The 17,986-nt window shown below is 41.3% G+C and overlaps 1 protein-coding gene across 1 annotated transcript; it reads right to left on the bottom strand.

Moving 5' to 3' along the window:
- Positions 1-6: 6 nt before the first annotated feature.
- Positions 7-16,861, bottom strand: LOC108685163 (serine/threonine-protein kinase SMG1-like). Its single transcript, XM_018189832.1, has 16 exons — positions 16,723-16,861; positions 15,535-15,822; positions 15,227-15,447; positions 14,808-15,060; positions 14,564-14,693; positions 13,108-14,446; positions 12,867-13,023; positions 12,228-12,756; positions 11,921-12,108; positions 7,853-11,848; positions 7,464-7,737; positions 4,350-4,612; positions 3,810-4,086; positions 1,758-3,672; positions 612-1,598; positions 7-527 (listed from the first exon to the last, which is right to left on the bottom strand). Exons 2-16 carry the CDS (start codon positions 15,759-15,761, stop codon positions 343-345), a joined length of 10,941 nt encoding a protein of 3,646 aa, XP_018045321.1. The 5' UTR covers positions 15,762-15,822; positions 16,723-16,861; the 3' UTR covers positions 7-342.
- Positions 16,862-17,986: the final 1,125 nt, after the last annotated feature.

Genomic DNA, 17,986 nt, shown 5'->3' with positions numbered 1-17,986 from the left:
GGGGAAGAGGAGGGGGAGGAGGAGGAGGAGGAGGAAGGAAAGAGATATTCCATCTTGTCGCCAAGACAGTAACAGATCGCAGCCTCATTTTTGAGATAACTATAGAATCGGCATTCGGCATAGTGGGTTTTCAATTGTCGCGTCGGAAAGATCGATCCACGATCGAGCTATGAAACCGACATATTTCCCGGTTATTGCCGGATACTTCACCAGCTGGTTTCGAGCGGAGTGTTTTGCCTCCTACGGCGACATAGAGCGACGTAGGTACGACGGTACGAATTTGAGTACCGTGTGAGACGAGTGTCGAGCCATCGGGGCGCGCAAACGCCAGCTGTCATTCGTTCAGACCCACGGTGTCCAGCCCTCGTACAACAAGGCCAGATTATCGTTGCTCTGTGCTTCACGTATCACGTATTCCACCTGTTCGGCCGTGGTATACTTGCGTGACGGTTGCGGATCGCGGCCCTCCAATTTCATACGCACGCGACGCCACACGTTCAGCGCGTAGGCGTTCCGCTCTTGCACGGCTACATAATAAGAAGAGAAAGAGAATAATTGTGTTATAAGCGAAGTGTATCAATCGATAGACAGAACACAAGATTGGAACCTACCCTTGCCCGTGGTCGGATCTCTGGTCAATACTGTCCCCTTCCTCGGACTCGGGCATACGCTGTTCTGTCGCACCAACTTGCCCTTCTTCCTCTTCTTTCTCTTCCTCGGCAGATTGCCTGTTGCAGGCTTCTCCGCGCTTTTCGTCGAATTTAACTTGCGCTCACTCGCAAACTCCAGCAATCGATTGTACAGACTAGGCACTTTGATCGCCATCGCCTCCAATTCTTCCTTCATCGCCATACCGCGAGCAGAATCGAAATTCTCGGCTTCCAGTTCCTTCACTGCAGCCGAAATATTCTCCGTGAAAGACCGATAGGTAAACAGATAATCCTGCAGACCATCGATATTCTCCTGCTTGGCCATTGTCTTTAGCAACGCTCTAACGTCCGACATTAATCGGTGATGCTCGGCGAGTACATTCTGCAGATTCATCACTCGCTCCCTTAAATAGTCTTCGGCCGTAAAGAGAGCCTCTTGTTTCTCCTGCAATTTTTTCTGAGTGTCGATTATCGCCTCGGATACCATTTTCTCGGCCTGCTTCAACCATGTGGCATCCACGTTGTTCTCCAACTGCAGCAGCTGTACAAGGCTCTCCTCAGTCATGGTAACGGTAATGTTCAGGTTGACCGTCAACAGACAACTCTCCTCCCAGTGCTTGATCAATTTGACTAGGTTGGTATCGTGCGTTACACTCTCCGAGGTCCTGGTTCTCAGAGCCTCGTAGTGCAGTATGGAATTGCACGTATTGACTACCATCGCGGCTAAATTGTGCTGTCTAGTCAATTTATCGCACGACGATAATACCGCGTTGTCGAACGCGGACATGACTTCGCCCAGTGCTGGATTGGCGCCGGCAGCCCATTTGAGACGTTGTACAGCACTCGAAATGAGATTCTGTTGTTGCTCGCGTGCTTCGCATACTCGCGACTGCAAGTTTGACAATTTCGCTGCCTTTTTTCGTAATTCGAGCATGAAGGTAGAGCGATCTAAAAGAAACAAAGAAATTATTTCTGATTACTTGGTTAAAACTTGGTTAAAACTTAAAACAGACGACAGTTTAATTTTAATTCGTTAAACCTCTCTTGCAGGAGGTTCCGTACCGTAGCGGTAAAATAAACGACATAGCAATCGATTAAAGGACTCACTCAAACGATTCATAGGATGCATCGGATTCATTGGATTCATTGGATTGATATTGGGTCTCATCATTAGAACATCTTCGTACAACCAATGATAAGCTGTCTGCTGAAGTTGAAGTCTCTGAAGACTGATCCTGGCTACCTTGGCGCTCTGTTGCGCCAATCTAGCAACCTGTTTCCGTCGCCAAGTGCTTTCCAAAGTGCTATTCAACGCACTCCCTTGCGTAAAGACCGAGCCTGAGAACAATCCCCTCTTCAAGCACAAATCTACCATCTTTCGACACAGCTCCTCTAGCGAGACCTTGCTTTCTGCTCCAATATCTCTCTGTTCGATCTCGGTAGTTACATTCAGGCCCATTCGCTGCAGCAGAAAACACAGGGCGATCGCCAATGTCTGCGTCGTCACTCCGAGCAATTGCCTCGAAACATAATCGGCAGTGAATAATCGGACGGGCTTGTTAAGCCGTTCATCATCATATATGTTTGCCAAGCCGCCCTTGAATGCAGTAGCAATGTCCCTGCACATCATAAAGAACTCTTGTATAGTATGCAATCTCTTGATTAGAAATATATCTTCGAGAACTTGTCGGATCGCCTTGTTGAAAATGGGCACCGACATCTCCTTGGCCTCGCGTATCTGATCAATCTTTTTCCAATTCATCGGAATGTCCAAGGTGCTCAGGATAGCCACTAAGGCGTTACCTTCCATTTGCACTTTTTCAAACAAACCATTGAAACCCATTAGTAACATTTGACCTGGCGTTAGACTTTCCTCTTGATTCAAATCTTGAACTTCCGCCTGTCGCGACAATAACGCCTCGAATCGCAATCTTATGTTATTCACTATATTTTGTACTACCGCGTGGGGGCTCTCCATCTCCATCACAGTGAACCGGAGATGCATCTCAAGCTGCGCCAGAATATCACCGAGCGGTATTCCGGTCAGTATTATAATCTCGTCGAGTTCGCTTATCATTCGCATGACACTCGGTTCCTCCGTGACGATAGTCTTCATCGCCTCCGGTAATATGATAGTTTGGAAGTTGTAATTAAGATCCTGTAGACCCTTGTAAATACAATCGGCGCTTCTCAAGCACTTGAATATCAGCGCAATCTTGGGATCGGTGTTGTTGATCTTGTGGCTCTCTGGTATCAGCGTGATAAACTCGACAATCAACGACGACACCAGACGCATGTCGTCCAGGAACCAATCCCCCTCGCGGGATGTAAGATCCACTAAGCAATCTCCGGCGCACTTGGCAGCGCCCTCCATCATCAAATATCGCATGTTCAAGGAACAAAGCGCGGTGATATTGACACATTCGAACGCTTTCTCCGCACCCTTTTCCCGCCGTAAAAATCCGGTAATTTGTGCTCTTGACTCGGCGTACGCTTTCTCAATTCTATTGCCGGCTTCCGGCAAGCCTTGGGATACTGTCCTCTCATAAGCTTTCTTGTATCTCTCGCTAGACTCATTCAAGATCGCTTCCAACTGATACGAAAAGGTTATTATCTGCTGAACCTGCGGATTGCTCGGATTGATTGGATTTAGACTGGCTTCGAATCGTACCATGATTTCGTGACACGCCTCGACGGTACCCGTGGCTAACAGCTCGCTCGCCCAAGTGTGATAGAGCACGACACGGTGTTGCGACAGAATGCTTAGAGGGTACAGGTTGCAGATGGCGGAATATTGACTCAACAGCTCTAAACATTTGCTTATGGAGAAGGCCTGGTCGGTAGCCAGTTGCATCAGTTCGTTTTCCGACTGTTCGCATTGTACTATCATCTGACTTTGTCCGGCGTTTTGCAGAAATTCCTTCACAAGGTCGAACACTACATGATCTTGTTGATTAGTCAAGTTTCCCAATTCCGCCAGCCATTGTCCTAGTTGAGAGCCTCGTACTGCGGCCAGCGCGATCTAAAAAAAAATACAAATCATCAAACAAAGTAACATCGAAGAAACATTATATAATCGAGATCAATCTCGAGATTTGCGGGAATGCTTTGGTTTTTGTAGAATCGAGATTGCGGTTATACTCGAGAACGCCAACTCACATTATGCATATTTATCTGTTTCTCGCATTCCTCTATCTTCTCCTTCAAGCCTGCCTTTGCCTTCTCGTGAGAATCTCGTGCTCGTTTGAATGAATTGTATCGCTTAACTAGCGAATATAACGCGTGATTCCGACCGATTGCCTGCGCCTCTTTTACTAGCGCGAGCTGCTGATGTCGATCCTGCAGTAAATCTTGGCACTGACGCGATGCTTCGGTCGCCTCGATCCAGCTGTTCAAGTGATGGCACAGCAGCGGCAAGTTTTTTGCCAATTCATCTCTGAATTCCATCCCATGAAAGTAATACAAGTTATTATACAAGGAGGATAAATGCAAATAACGATATAATAGAGATACAAGTTGAAGTACGAAAAAGAAGCTAAGTTGAGTCTTTTTCATCACTATCGAAGTCTTTTACCACAGCTTCAGTAGTGGATGTTGAAAGGGAAGAAGAGAAATATATATTTGTGAGAAGAGAAATGTATGTTTTTTTAAATGCATTTTAAATAGTAGGAAAGTAAAATAGGAATATTGTTCTCTCACCGATTAGCTAGCCATTCGGCGCGCATCTCTGCCGTTCTTACTGCAAACATTGCACGCGTGAGCTCCTGCTCCAACTGTTTTCTTCCAACGCCAGTGCATCTCGCTCTAGCCTGGCAAGCACCGTAACTTGCTATGCTAGTGTCCGCGCCCGCCCGCCAATCTACCAAAGGATCGTAGACGAACGCCTCCAGCAAGGTCAACAGCGTCTCGCGGCCTCTACGCATCACTCTTAGAGTATGCTCGGAAGCGAACCTAAATATACCCTGGACATAAATAACGATTAGAGTAATGGTAATTACTCTACCATATGTACATATATATATACTGTTCATAATGGATGCATAGTTGGAACATTGCTATAGGAGAATACAACAACACGATCATGATTGTGCATACGTTCATCTCCCATCGATCTTTTACGATTACGGGCAAGCCGCTGATAGCGCCGGCTGATAATTTAATATGGCAGTTCTGTCTTTGCCAGGGAAACTATTAAATGAGTAGATAAGTAAAAGCACTCCTGAATGGATACCAGCGTGTCATATCTGCCGAATCGTTTTGTATCGATCTACGCTCTCATGTGCGAGAGATATCGCAGCTATTGTGAAGGCTAACGCCGCATCATTAACAGCTAAACTACATTCCAAATAATTAATTTGTTTCCTCTCTCTAAAAAGTGACGAAACAAACGCGAGGTATCGTTATTTTTTCGTTTTGAAAGCTAGAATTGCTGCTTATATTTGCAGAAATTAATTTATTTCGAATATTTCGTAGGTTTACGTAATCGTAATGCACAATTCGCAGTATACCTTGACATTTTATAGAGTACCATCGAAAATCCGTTTCTTTCCGTGTGTATATACGCGTATGCGTACGAAAGGTAAGTAATATTAGCAGTATTAGCTGACTGATCGTTTTTCACATATTTCACATATTTTTGTACAAGTCATTCCGATGATTTTACAAAACTGAAAAAAATCTTGTAAGACACAAATAGCCATGACTGATGTATAAAGTGTGCCACGAAGACATATAATATATCCTCAGTTTAATTTCTCTGTAAATGGATGCATCCAGATGCAAGTTTTCTTATTCCTAAAAGAATTATTACTATATATTCTTCGATCATTTTTAAGAGAAACTTTAATGGGAAGCTGTAAAAATCTTATATGTTTAAATTCAAGTGGAAACTGTTTGAAAAACTGCTTGAAAAATTGTTTTTTAAAAACTTAAAACATACATATGCGCACATAATGTACGTAAATTTCTTTTCAGAACTGTGTATTCGTATTTGGAGGAAAGCAACATTACTGAAATGAACACGGCCGATTTGTCGGAAGCAAACAGCACCGATGAACAGAACAGTTACGTGTTATGGATCTTGCTGGATTGTTTCCTGTTTGTTGCAATCATATTGGGAAATATCTTGACAATATTGGCCATTACGTGGGCTCGTAAGCTCCGAAGCGTCGTTTCGAATTACTTTATCCTAAACCTAGCGGTATCGGATCTTATGGTGGGCATAACGGTACCGTATCATTTGGCGTTTTACGTGGATAGTGCGTTACACCGCAACAAGTCGGTGTGCATCTCGCGTTTCGTCATGTTTATCTTAGCGTGCGGCGGGAGCATATACAATCTCATAATGATCGCGATAGACCGATACGTTGCTATCGTGCATCCACTGAGCTATAACGTATACGCGACCAAAAGACGCGTGCTGATGATTATAGTCGTCGCTTGGATATGCACTATGGGCGTGTCATCGATTCCGATATATTGGAATGGGTTCGATAAGTCACATTCGTGTGAATTGGAAACGGTATTGCCGAGGTACACCACATCTATCACTATTCTATCACTATTCTATCACTATTCTTCGTTTTTCAGTCAATATTCCATGCGTAACCATAATAGCTGCGTAACCAGACATTTATTATTTCACATTCAATAATTGTCGTAAAAAGAAAATTAATTGTTTTTGATCGATCAGTTTATTATTTCAAAGCAGCTGCTCATGCGCGACTGTAAAAATTTATATCATAAATTAATACGTTATTTTGGTAGATATTACATAGTGGCTATACAAATACCGGCATTCTTTCTCAGTTGGATAGCAATGTTTCTGCTATATTGGAAAATTTGGAGAGAAGCGCATATGCACGCGCGTCGCATGAACCTTGGCATCATTCGGAATATCACTGAGAAAAACGATAGCAAAAGCGTACAGGTATAGTATATGACGTCTTAAATCAAGGCAGAAAACTGAATTTGCTGCAGAGATGAATTAAAAGTTTTACAAGTATAGCAATATTAATGAGTGATAATAATAACAATGATGTTCGGATTAGGTGGTATTGCTGATATTGGGCTGTTTTTCCATCTGTTGGTTTCCTTATTTTATCATAGTTTGCATGCGAACCTTTGATTGGAAAACAAAGTCGTTAACGGTTTGGTACAAATCTACATTCGCATTGGCCATTGCCAACAGCGGAATGAATCCCTTCATATACGCGTGGAAAAATACCAACTTTCGTAAGGCCTTTCAAAAGATTTTACATTTTAAATCGCCCAATAGCAATTTCAATTCCAGTTTCAAAATGTACTTGGAAAAACAACGAAAGTTAAATAACCAGGCAGATAATCAGCATACAAAACAAACAGGAAGAAACAACAAATGTTCACTCGAGCGCCAATCTGATCATGCAGAAGAAAACAGAATAGAAAACACAATTTTTTAAATATCATTCGTCTTATCATTTAACTAAAAGCTATCTAATAGAAGAACAAATTGTAAATTATTTCATTTTCCTTCAATCTTTTATCTCCCCTCCCCCCCCCCTCTCTCTCTGTCTCTCTCAACTGAAAATATTAAAATAAAGAAATTATAAACGTACATAAAGAATTAACACGAGAGACATTTGTCTGGTGCAAAATTAAAACGTTTCGAGTACGGTGTAAAAATTTTCAACATCGATGAAATTTCCGAGGGTATTAAAATTTCATAATCGTAATTGGACTTTTGTTATAATTAGAATTAAAAGATACCAATTATTTGTTATTTCTTCATCTTATTAAGAAATATTTTCTCGATAAGATTATCAGAAGACGTACCTCGACTCCGGTTACTCCTAAAGCCGTTTTAATATTTGGCGTCATGCGGAACGGCACCTTTTCCGGGACACGTAGAGTTTTTCCTTTCTCAAAGCAGACATTGTAATCAATGTGTACAACTTCGCCGGTATTAAGATCAACGAGAACGTTATCCAAATGCCTGTCGCCTAAACCTATGATGTAGCCAATGATGGACATTACAGCAACGGAATATGAGTAGTTCTTGGTAGCTTGCCACCAGCTGCCGACGTTGATACTGTTACACCAGATCTCTCTGCAATGCATGAGAAGATAAAGGGAAAATAAATACAGAAAAAAAGAAAGAGAGAATAGATGTCGAAAGTATCCGATTGAAAAGTATGCTAATGCCCGTTTTTATTACAACTAACTTTGCCAGTAGATCCTTCGGAGTCTCCCTCATTAATTCCTCCAAAACTTTTTTCAGCACATGAATAGGCCACTCCTTTCGGTTCTCCAAGCCGATCCCGCATTCTTTCAACAATGGCGTCAACTTGTTGTAAAACAGTTCCGACGGTCGCATAATAGCAGAATTGCCGCCACCGGTTTTGCTGACGGCGCACTCACGCTGCTGCCATCGCTTATAAAGTATAAACAGTGGCGTAACGCCATCGACCCACTGAATGAGACCGGATCTGGGACCTAAAGGGATCACTGAATAGTGCCGCGCCCTGTAGACCTTGGTATCGCTATTCTTTGACATCATGGTGTTACATATACTCAGGAATTGCATTATCCTCTCGTCTAGATGCAGATCCTCTAGTCCCTTGAATAAATACGTATAAACGTGGCCATCGGACCCGTGGAATATCAATTTTTTAGGCTTTGTCTTCGTCGGTAGAATCTGAACATTATTGTCCACCGACATAATGGTGACGATTCTGTTATCGATGGCAGCGACGCCCGGCATGGCGATACGGGTGTCCTTCAGATTAGCCAGAATAGGACTGATGTCCATCATTGACAGAGAATAAGCGGCTCGTCGGTGTACGCGTTGCGCTAACTTGGTTTCCAAATGTTTCAAGGCCAAACTGGCCATTTGGGGCTTTGCTGGATTCTTAGGATTGTTCAATCGATTTATCACCTCCTCTATAGAAGCACCAAACTTCTCCTGAAAGGTCTTCTCGTGTGGCGTCTCGGCAGATACAGACGTCATAGATAGCAGATTCTCTAATATAAATGTAATTGGCTTCAAAATAATCCTATGCTTTTCCGCGATCAATTTATCCTTCTCTTCGAGCGTAAGCCATATATTGTCCTGCACCCGTTGAATCTCAATTTCTAGCTGCTCGAATCGTTTGGTAATCTCGGTGTGATGTTGACACAATGTTGCCAACCACAGTTCGTCCCACAACAATGTGATTCGTCTGAGCTCCTTCACTAGCACTTTCACTTGAATCACCGAATCCTGTATACGATTCGAGAGACAATCGACCAACTGCGAGAAATAGGAATCCATGAAACTCTCATGTTCGTCGTTATATGCAATTGTTTCCGCTACTGTCTTTTCTTCATCGTCATCATCGTCCTCCTCTTTCTCCTCTTCATTCTCCTCCTCCTCCTCCTCCTCCTCCTCCTCCTCATCCTCATCTCCCTCATCCTCCTCTTCCTCCTCGTCCTCCTCTTCCCCGTCATTATTCTCCTCTCCTTCTTTTCCCTCTCGTTCCTCTATGACAGCACTCAAATCTACATCATTCTGCGAGCTATCATTGTCATCGGGCTTTTCATAAGGGCTAACGACCTTGCCGTACATCTTCTTCTGCCCGGATACCGCGCCCACCACGGCCGGGAACGTGATCAAATGCGGCGAATTCTCGGCCACTCGGCACAACAGCTCGGATACCTGAGTCCTCACGTACGTCTCGGGATGACTGAGTCTCGAAAATAACTGCGGTATAATCTCTTTCCATGGCGCGGTCGGGGTTGTCGAGAGACCGGCTTCGAGAACATTCTGCAATTCGAGAGCGTGCTTCACCACGAGTCTCAGTAATCTCAACGTTGCCGTGATGGTGTCGCACTCGTTGCTGTCATTATTTGCTAATTGTAAGTATTTGAAATACGCGTTCGCTGAAAGCTCGTAATACGAATAGATCCTTTTCTGTGCCTGTCGCCAGATGTCGACCAGCATACCGAGATGTTCGTTGCTGGCGTGACTTAAGACCGATACGTTCCTCAGTTGATTCTCTATCATGTCAGATGTGTTTATGTCATTCATGTCGATATCACCCTCGTCTTCGGGTATGGTTTTGTTCTGACTTAGTATAGAAAAAATGGTGTTGAGATCAGTTTCGGCTATATCCATCGGCAGTAACGACTGTATATTTATTCGATCAGTATCCGTCAATTGACCAGAATTGGAGTTGTCCACAATCTTTCGGCCCCACTTGTAACACCAAGCGGCAAAACTGGACCAGGCTCGCGGCAGATCCGGACACTGATTCACGCCAAGTTGCATCAATTTACCGATTATCATGTCCGACGTAGGAATCAGATCGATCGTCTCGCCAAACAGTTTGTCCATCAGGCCGTCGTTGTGCATAGCTTCGAATCGGAGCAATTCCTCCAATTGAGGATTCTCCTTCACGTTTGTGTCCTGTTGTATCCACTTACCCAGGGTAAGCAAAAGCTTGGTTCCCGTTTCCCGTAAATCAGCAGACTGCTCGCCACTGACGATCGCTTGCGAGATCCCCAACGCGGTCACGCAACACATTCTTAAAGCCTCGCTCGTTTTCTCCATGTCATACAATAATTTCGACAATTCTCTGAATGCGCGCATACTACTCTTAGTCCATTTCACGTGGATAGGCCCGTTCAGCATACCGCTTGTGATCTCAGTGAAAGTGCAAGCAGTCGAATTCTCCAATCGAATGAGGTCTTGCTCCGATTTCAAGTACTTGATCATCTCACGTTTCGCTAAATTAAAGTTGCCTTCTTTCCTGGCCGTTCTGACAACATGTAATCGTAGACTGTCCACCTCCGTAGAGCCGCTGTCGCACGCTTGATCCAGATACTCAGACCACCACAATACCTGCGTTAAAATGTTGGAATTGATATTATTCACTTTATCAACCTTGAATAATTCGAAAACGTTCTTGTCCTTCTTGCCGCGCGATATGTTCTTCAGTCCCGTCGCAGAATATTGAAGCAGTATAGCATCACTGAGATACTCCGACGGCACGTTCCGCAATCCGTCCTGCATCACCTTGGCCGCAACCTTTTGGCATCTCTCGATAATACTATCGTCAAACGAATCGTCGAATTCATTAAGGCGAATTCTGAGCGCAACGTTCGTCAAACTGTTGCTGCACGCAGCCAGCGTTTTCGCGCAGCTCCAATTACTTTTCTTCTCCAGCAGGTTCCAATTCGACAACTCATCCAAGGAGATCAGTTTGCCCTCCTCGAACTTTTTCAGACAATCCGCCTGCTGCGGAACAATATTTTCTGCAATTTGCTTCCTCACGGCGATATAATTCTCTTGCGTCAGCATCTCGGTCTCTCGTGATTTCCATTCCACTAATCCAGACCAGTCACTGACCGCTTTATAACAATTGGAAAGTCTTTGCATGCAGAAGCCCAGCACTTGACTGTCGCTCTCGAGTCTCGCGGTTCTGCCGCCTTCGTCATCATTTGTTTTAACGTGATCATGATCGTCGACGATCTGCTTGTAGGCATCCGCCGCTGACTCGTAACGCCCGGCGGCTTCCTCCATCGCTGCTTTCAACCAGGAAAACTGTCTATCCTTGCTCTTGGTATAAAGATAAAGCCCCTGTAACGCCTCCGCTTCGCCGAGTGCGACCATCGCCTGCGTAGTCCATAATGTTGCCCTCTCAAATTCGATTCCTTGCGTATTATCAGCATTGCTCAAATCCTCTAGTAATCTCTGACCGTTTCGCAACGCACTCGTTGCTAGGCCGGAGTGCAACGAGACTACGCATAAGGCCAATCGTATGCGATTCAGCCATTCCTTGCACGTCGACTTGTTCGTATGAAAGAAGGTTCTGACTGGTTTTGACAGTGGTAAGAGCGCCATCGCGCAACCATCGGCCGCATTGTGAATCACCCTTTCGAGATGTTCCAGGAACTCGACGAAGAGTCGTACTCGCGTGTGCTCGTGCAAGATGCGATCTAATTCCTGGTTCTCTAATCCCTGCTTCTTCATCACGTCTAGGTTGTGGCACGATATTTCACGAGCCAGAATCTTCAGAGCACTCTCGATTGACGTAAACGTTTCCTGTGGCTTCCCCAGAGAAGTGCGCAGCTTGTTGAGGACACAATGTTGCGCTGCTTCGAAACCGCTCCAGAAAAACAGAAACGAACAATTTGCCAATGCCAAATCATACATTCTCGCTGTAGTTCTATTCTCTGGTCTGCATGGAGAAACATTTCATGTGATTATTATCGTTTTCGCGAAAAAATAATCTCGGGTAAAGAGTACTTACACAGCTGGCCAACATAAAGTAAATATTTCCGATAACCCAGATGCGTCGAGATAATGTTCTTGCAGTAGAAACGCCATGTACGTTTTGAAATGCTGTGCTAACAATTCCCCATTGTTGTTACTTCGCATATGCAATCTTTGAGCGAGAATCAACGATTCTGTCGAATAAGTCACGATCTCTCGCACTTTCTGCATCACACAACAGTCAAGACAACATTTAAATATAGAAAACATTTAAATATGAAATGAGAAAGAGATATTAACTCGACAAATTTGGATAAAACTATATTCAGAAAGATTGCACTTACCTTGGTGTCTGAGAATAAATGCTGTTTGTTCAATTTTGATAAAACAATGTTAATGGGCATACACATTAGCAGCGCGCCGTATTTTTCGCGGATCGTTTTGTTGCACGAAGTCAAATGCAAAGTCGCTAGGTCCACAATACTCAAATAGGTCTCTTGCTTCCATACCACATCCTTTGCGGTCATTAACATTTCAAAGAGATTGCATGCTGCGCTCGCAACATCATCATTCGTTGTAGCGCCACAATTGATTAAACTCGCAATTATACTTTGACATTCCTGAGTTTCGCTCAAGATTCCGATATATTTTTCAGACTGTATGCAAATCTCTTGCAACCAAGTGGACAAAAGGAGCAAAGTGCATGCGGGCGTATTTTTGTTATATGTCTTTGCTATCAAATTGAGAATTATAGACAAATGACCGCTGGCTGGTGACGTAGTCGGTACATCCAAAGTCCCGGGAAACATATCCATCGGGCGAGAAGCGGTAGTACCTGTTATCAAGCTGGAGCTTGAAACGAAGTGATTGTACCTGTTAACATACACACACACACACACAAAAATCGACACACACGTTAAAATTATGTATTCATTCATTAAACTATCGAAAGAGAGTATTAGAAGTAGTAAGTTTCATTCTACCTGGAACAATGCGCATAGAGCAAATACAGAATATTATATTGCAAAAACGGACTTGCTGTAGACAGTGCAGTGTCGTATGGTTTTAACCTGACTGCGAGAAGTTCCAAGATACTGGGCTTTAAAGCCCACATTCCAATAATCGAATTACTTGCGTTTGCTAAAAAAAGGTATAAAAGCTCTTATTACACATTTTCTCGTTCTTTTTATACATTTGCGATTATAGCAGCGTGTATATGCTCACCTATGTCCGAAAGCGCCCGTAAGATGAACGTAACTACAATCTCAACGTCGCTTTTCGTATATTGTAGATCATTCAACGGATTGTCTGCAACCAAAATATCTATATCGGATAGTATAAGTTTGTAAGCTATTTCCAAATCCGCTAATATATAGCGATAAGATTCCTGTAATAACGGAATATTCTTTAGACTCAGAAGACTGTGATATACGCTCAAACTCGCATTTTGAATGGTAATGGAATTTCGGAATCTTAATTTTAGCAGCATCGAATTCTTGCCAAGTAACGTGTGCACCAATTCCAATGGCAAGTTCGCAGATACCTCCTTTATTATTTTTGATATGATGCTCAACATGGAGATAATGGTATCGTCCCAAAAGATGTTAACTCTTTGTAACTGAAGATCGATAAATTTATAGAGAAGCTCGTGATTCTTTGTTACTCGACTTTGAAGATAACCAAGGAGCAAGAAGGCGCATTCATTCGCGACCACAATCAATTCTTCCTTTTCTTCCGACAAGTTTTCAATCTGTTTGACTTTTGGCTCCATCGATCGCATTACACTCATTAACAACTGTCCTTTCTCCTTGGACAAAACGTTTCCTTTATCGGAAGCTATCTTGAAATTCTTCTTATCATTTTTCTTATTTATAGTCAATGACTTTATCATCTTAATAAGATTTTCCTCGGTAACGTCGTCTTTACTAAAATGTTTGGAAAGTATCTCGACATGTTCTTGCGACGAACTCATATTTCTTACATATTTGATCAAATTTTCTGGATTATTAGATATCTTGAGCCAAGTGTCGTTATCCTCTTCCAATTCGATCGCTTTTACAACGGTCTTTAACATTTTCGATAGACAATTCGTTAGGAAAGACCATTGTACGTTGGGTGCAAGATTTGGATTCAGATGCTCAGCTACGCTCTTCGTTACCGTATTAAAGACGGATATTAACGACGTAATTCGCAGAATGCATTCCCTCGGTGTCGGGGATCCATCATCGCCGGGCGAAGTACGACCGGATTCGGGCGAATTCAATTCCTCGTCATAACTTTCCATATCCTCCAAAAATTGTCCTAGTAACGTTAGAGTAAACTGCAGATCCGCTATCCAGAACGAGCGCAACTTTTGCAAACATCGACTCGCGTAAATGACAACTGACTTTTGTTGCGTGGAATCGATGTGCCAACCCACAAGTATGTCCACAGTATCGCGAAAGTGGTTCGTGAATGTTTCTGGATAAGAATCTATGATGAGTAATATAGCATCCACAGTTGCTACCAGTAAGTCTGCTCTGTCGACATTCTCTAATATTGATTGTAACTGGGACATCATCGGCTATAATAACATAATTACAAAAAATTGGTTAATATCTATTGTTATGTTGAAATGAAAGCAAATAATTAGAAATTATCGAAATTTTTAATATATGAACATAAATATATTTTTATTTACCATGGAGAATTCTTTCAATTTTGATATCTCAGAATCCATCTTGAGCGTCTCGATAAGTGATTTCATTAACAGGCATTTTACATCATCTTTATGCTCCAATGAATATTTATTAAAAATCCAGTCCATGTATCTAGAAAATACAAACAAGTTTTGTACTGTTTTTTCTTACTGTTCAAATCACATGTGTGTTGGAGGAATAAAGAGATACAGAATATATCTTTTACATATAGGAATGTGAACATACCTTTTAAAATCTTGTTCCACCACATATCCAATTCGACCCAAACACTTTGCAATCTGCTGTTTTGCCTCCTGACCAGGACCAGAGTGCAAGAAATCTAACAGACTTTCACAAATAGTTTCCAAGTTCCGTCGTATGTATCGTTGATTTTCGTGTGCGACGATACTTTCTTGCACTTGCTTGCAAAGTACCATGAGATGATCGTAATCATCTTCACGGCATAATCGTCGCAAAAGCTTAGAAATTCTCGAATCCTCTAAAACAAGAGAGAGAGAGAGAGAGAGAGAGATTTCTTTAAAAAATAAAATTCCAGCAAAACAAACACAAATATTATATGCACACACACACACACACACACACACACATACAGACACACACACACACACACACACACACACACACACACACATAAATGTAATTACCATTTATTCTTTTATCATCGTAGTATTTGCCCTGTGCGTTCTCATGATTTTTCAACGATTCTTGAAACTTGGATCTAGATGTAGAGTGATAGCTGGACTCTGAATTTGATTCGCGATCATTGAGGGTCTTTTTAAAAGCCCTTCCACGTGTTCCACCCCTAGCACGATCTGTAGATCCGCCACGTGCCATTCGAAATTCATTTCTTGGAAGACCGCTAAGTCTGGTGCAAAGAATTATTTCTTTTTAATTACCTTGATTTATTAGAGATATCATAACAAGAATATAATTGAAACAAAGGTGATGATACCTTGGCTTGAATCTTGCAAAACTGTAATCTGAGGAGTAGTTGGAGTTTCGCTGACAAATGACCAGAGTGCTACGTGGTACATTAAGATCATTGACACTATAACCACTTATCACGCCACTATCTTCTTTCTCTATTTCTCCTCCCTGATTGATAGACTCGTCTTGAGTCTCAGCACACTTGGAACCACGTAGCCTCGTGCTAGTATTAGAGTTCCCACAGCTATTCATTACATTACTCTGCAAGTGGTCTGCATGACCCACACTTAATAAATGTGTAACCTGTGGTTATCTAGAGAAAATATTATTAATTATGAAATTGCTTATACATAATTATAAATCAAAATAAACATTATGGAAGTAAACATTAAACATAAGGAAGGAACATTAAAAAGTATTAAAAGTTATTGGTATAGAAAAAAATTATATAGTCTTATTTCCACTATCCTTTGTACTATCCTTTCAAATAATAATTCACACTATAGATGAGTATATATTTTTAAAAAATATACATTTCACATACTGTAATAAGAAAATTAATAAAATATATTACACATACACACACATACACATATACACACATGCGCGCATGCACACATATATATATACAAAAGAGAGCTTTTGATCAAGAACCTTACTTCTACAATATTTATCAGCATTGAAAATATATATAAAATACTGACGCGAGAGACAATTATATAAGGTAAAATACAAAGTTATATGATCCAAATATTCTCAATTATATGTATAAAGTATATTATATCATAATAAGTTATCAAAAATAATATAATTCAAAATATCCATCCATATTTCTTTCACTAGGGATTATTCCAGTTTTTACCTCACAAAATCAAATGAGTATTTTTCAAAAATAAGATTATGTGGAAAAATTTTATAATATAGTAAGCAACTTGTGTCATGAATTTCATTTTTTTTTTCTTGTAGCGATTAAGAGTGCTTAGTATCAAAGTGTTATCTTAAAATTTTCTAAAAATCATGAAATCCATGAAACCACATGGAGTGTGAATCGTAGCGAATTTAAATGGCATTAATCGCGTTTTCGATTGTACGGTGTTGACATATCTTTCGCGCGAGCAGCATCTGTTGCTGATAATGTTACCGTCCTTTTCCTCGCTCCTGAAACTCTTAGCAAAGCGTTTAGATATAGGTCCTACGAAAATTAATTTCTCACCGATCTTGCGCAAATCTTGTGTAAATGAACGATCAGCTGTGCAGAATGTAAATAAGGCCAGCAAATTTGTAGCTTTGTCTCGCGAAGATACAAGTACGAAAATGCAGATTTGAAGGTTATGAGAGGACACATTCAGTGTTCGTCCACTTCCTTGGATTTTTATCTTTTCTTCTCTAGCTAGAATCACTTCGGTGTTACACGCCAATCACGCCAACCGCATATATACACACATACATACATGATGCGTAATGCCCTAGTCTATCGTTACTTCTAGAGAGTTTCGTTTCTGCGTAAAGTCTTTTGCATGGTCTTTTGCGTGGTACAATGGCAGTAATGGATGAGATTGTAAGAGTAACAAATTCACCAATCACAGCTGAATGTGAGAAGAATAATCGACTATGATTGGTCGAGTTCTACGCCTACTCCTTAATCAACTACTGTTACTGCCCAATTTAGACTATGCATAAGTCTTTAAAGATAGTATTTCATGCTAACGGTCGATCATTCGATATTCGTTTTTAGTATTAAGCTACATGGATGAAATTGATGCATATCAAGCATTAATTTTAATCAAATGATTTGTTGTCTTTTGATTCAACATTAGCGTCAAAAGTCAGCATGGAAAGATACGTTTACTTTCTCGCGTGCGCGATTATCAATTATTACCGAATATCAAAAAGAAACTTGTCAATTATCAATAATGCTCTTTATATGATATTTTGAGTACAATCAACGTGATGCTGCAAATGCTTTGAAGCGATTTTTAACTGGTCAGTTTGTAAAATTCTTTCTTTTAATTGGTCCATCAAATACTTCAAAGCATTTTTAGCGAGATTTTGACCACAGCTTTGCCTCGCTTAATCGTTGTGATTTCAACGAATTTCAAGTCCACGTATTCCACGAATGAACAAATGGAACAAATTGGATGTTAATCAAAAGGATTATATAGGAATTTTTTTTTACGTTTTAAATTAGAAAAGGAGCTGTGCACTTGCACACATCACTCACATCGGCCTGTTTCCTAGTAATTTTTCACTGCTTCACCTATGAGATTATATTATATTATATTATATTAAATTAACTAATTAGTGATGTGAGCAATTGATATACATCAATTAGAGATCTATCGAATTGCGCATGCGCAATTTCACTTTTCTCTAAATAACGTTATATTAGTGATCTATTTTCTATTTCTGCATTAGACTGTACTAGAAACCCTAGAAATAGGAGTCCGGCTAATAATGTCTCCATTCTTATTGGCTAG

The sequence above is a fragment of the Atta colombica genome, unplaced genomic scaffold (genome assembly GCF_001594045.1).
Source record: "Atta colombica isolate Treedump-2 unplaced genomic scaffold, Acol1.0 scaffold146, whole genome shotgun sequence".
NCBI classification, from domain to species: Eukaryota; Metazoa; Arthropoda; class Insecta; order Hymenoptera; family Formicidae; genus Atta; species Atta colombica.
This window is presented reverse-complemented; position numbering and strand designations above follow the sequence as displayed.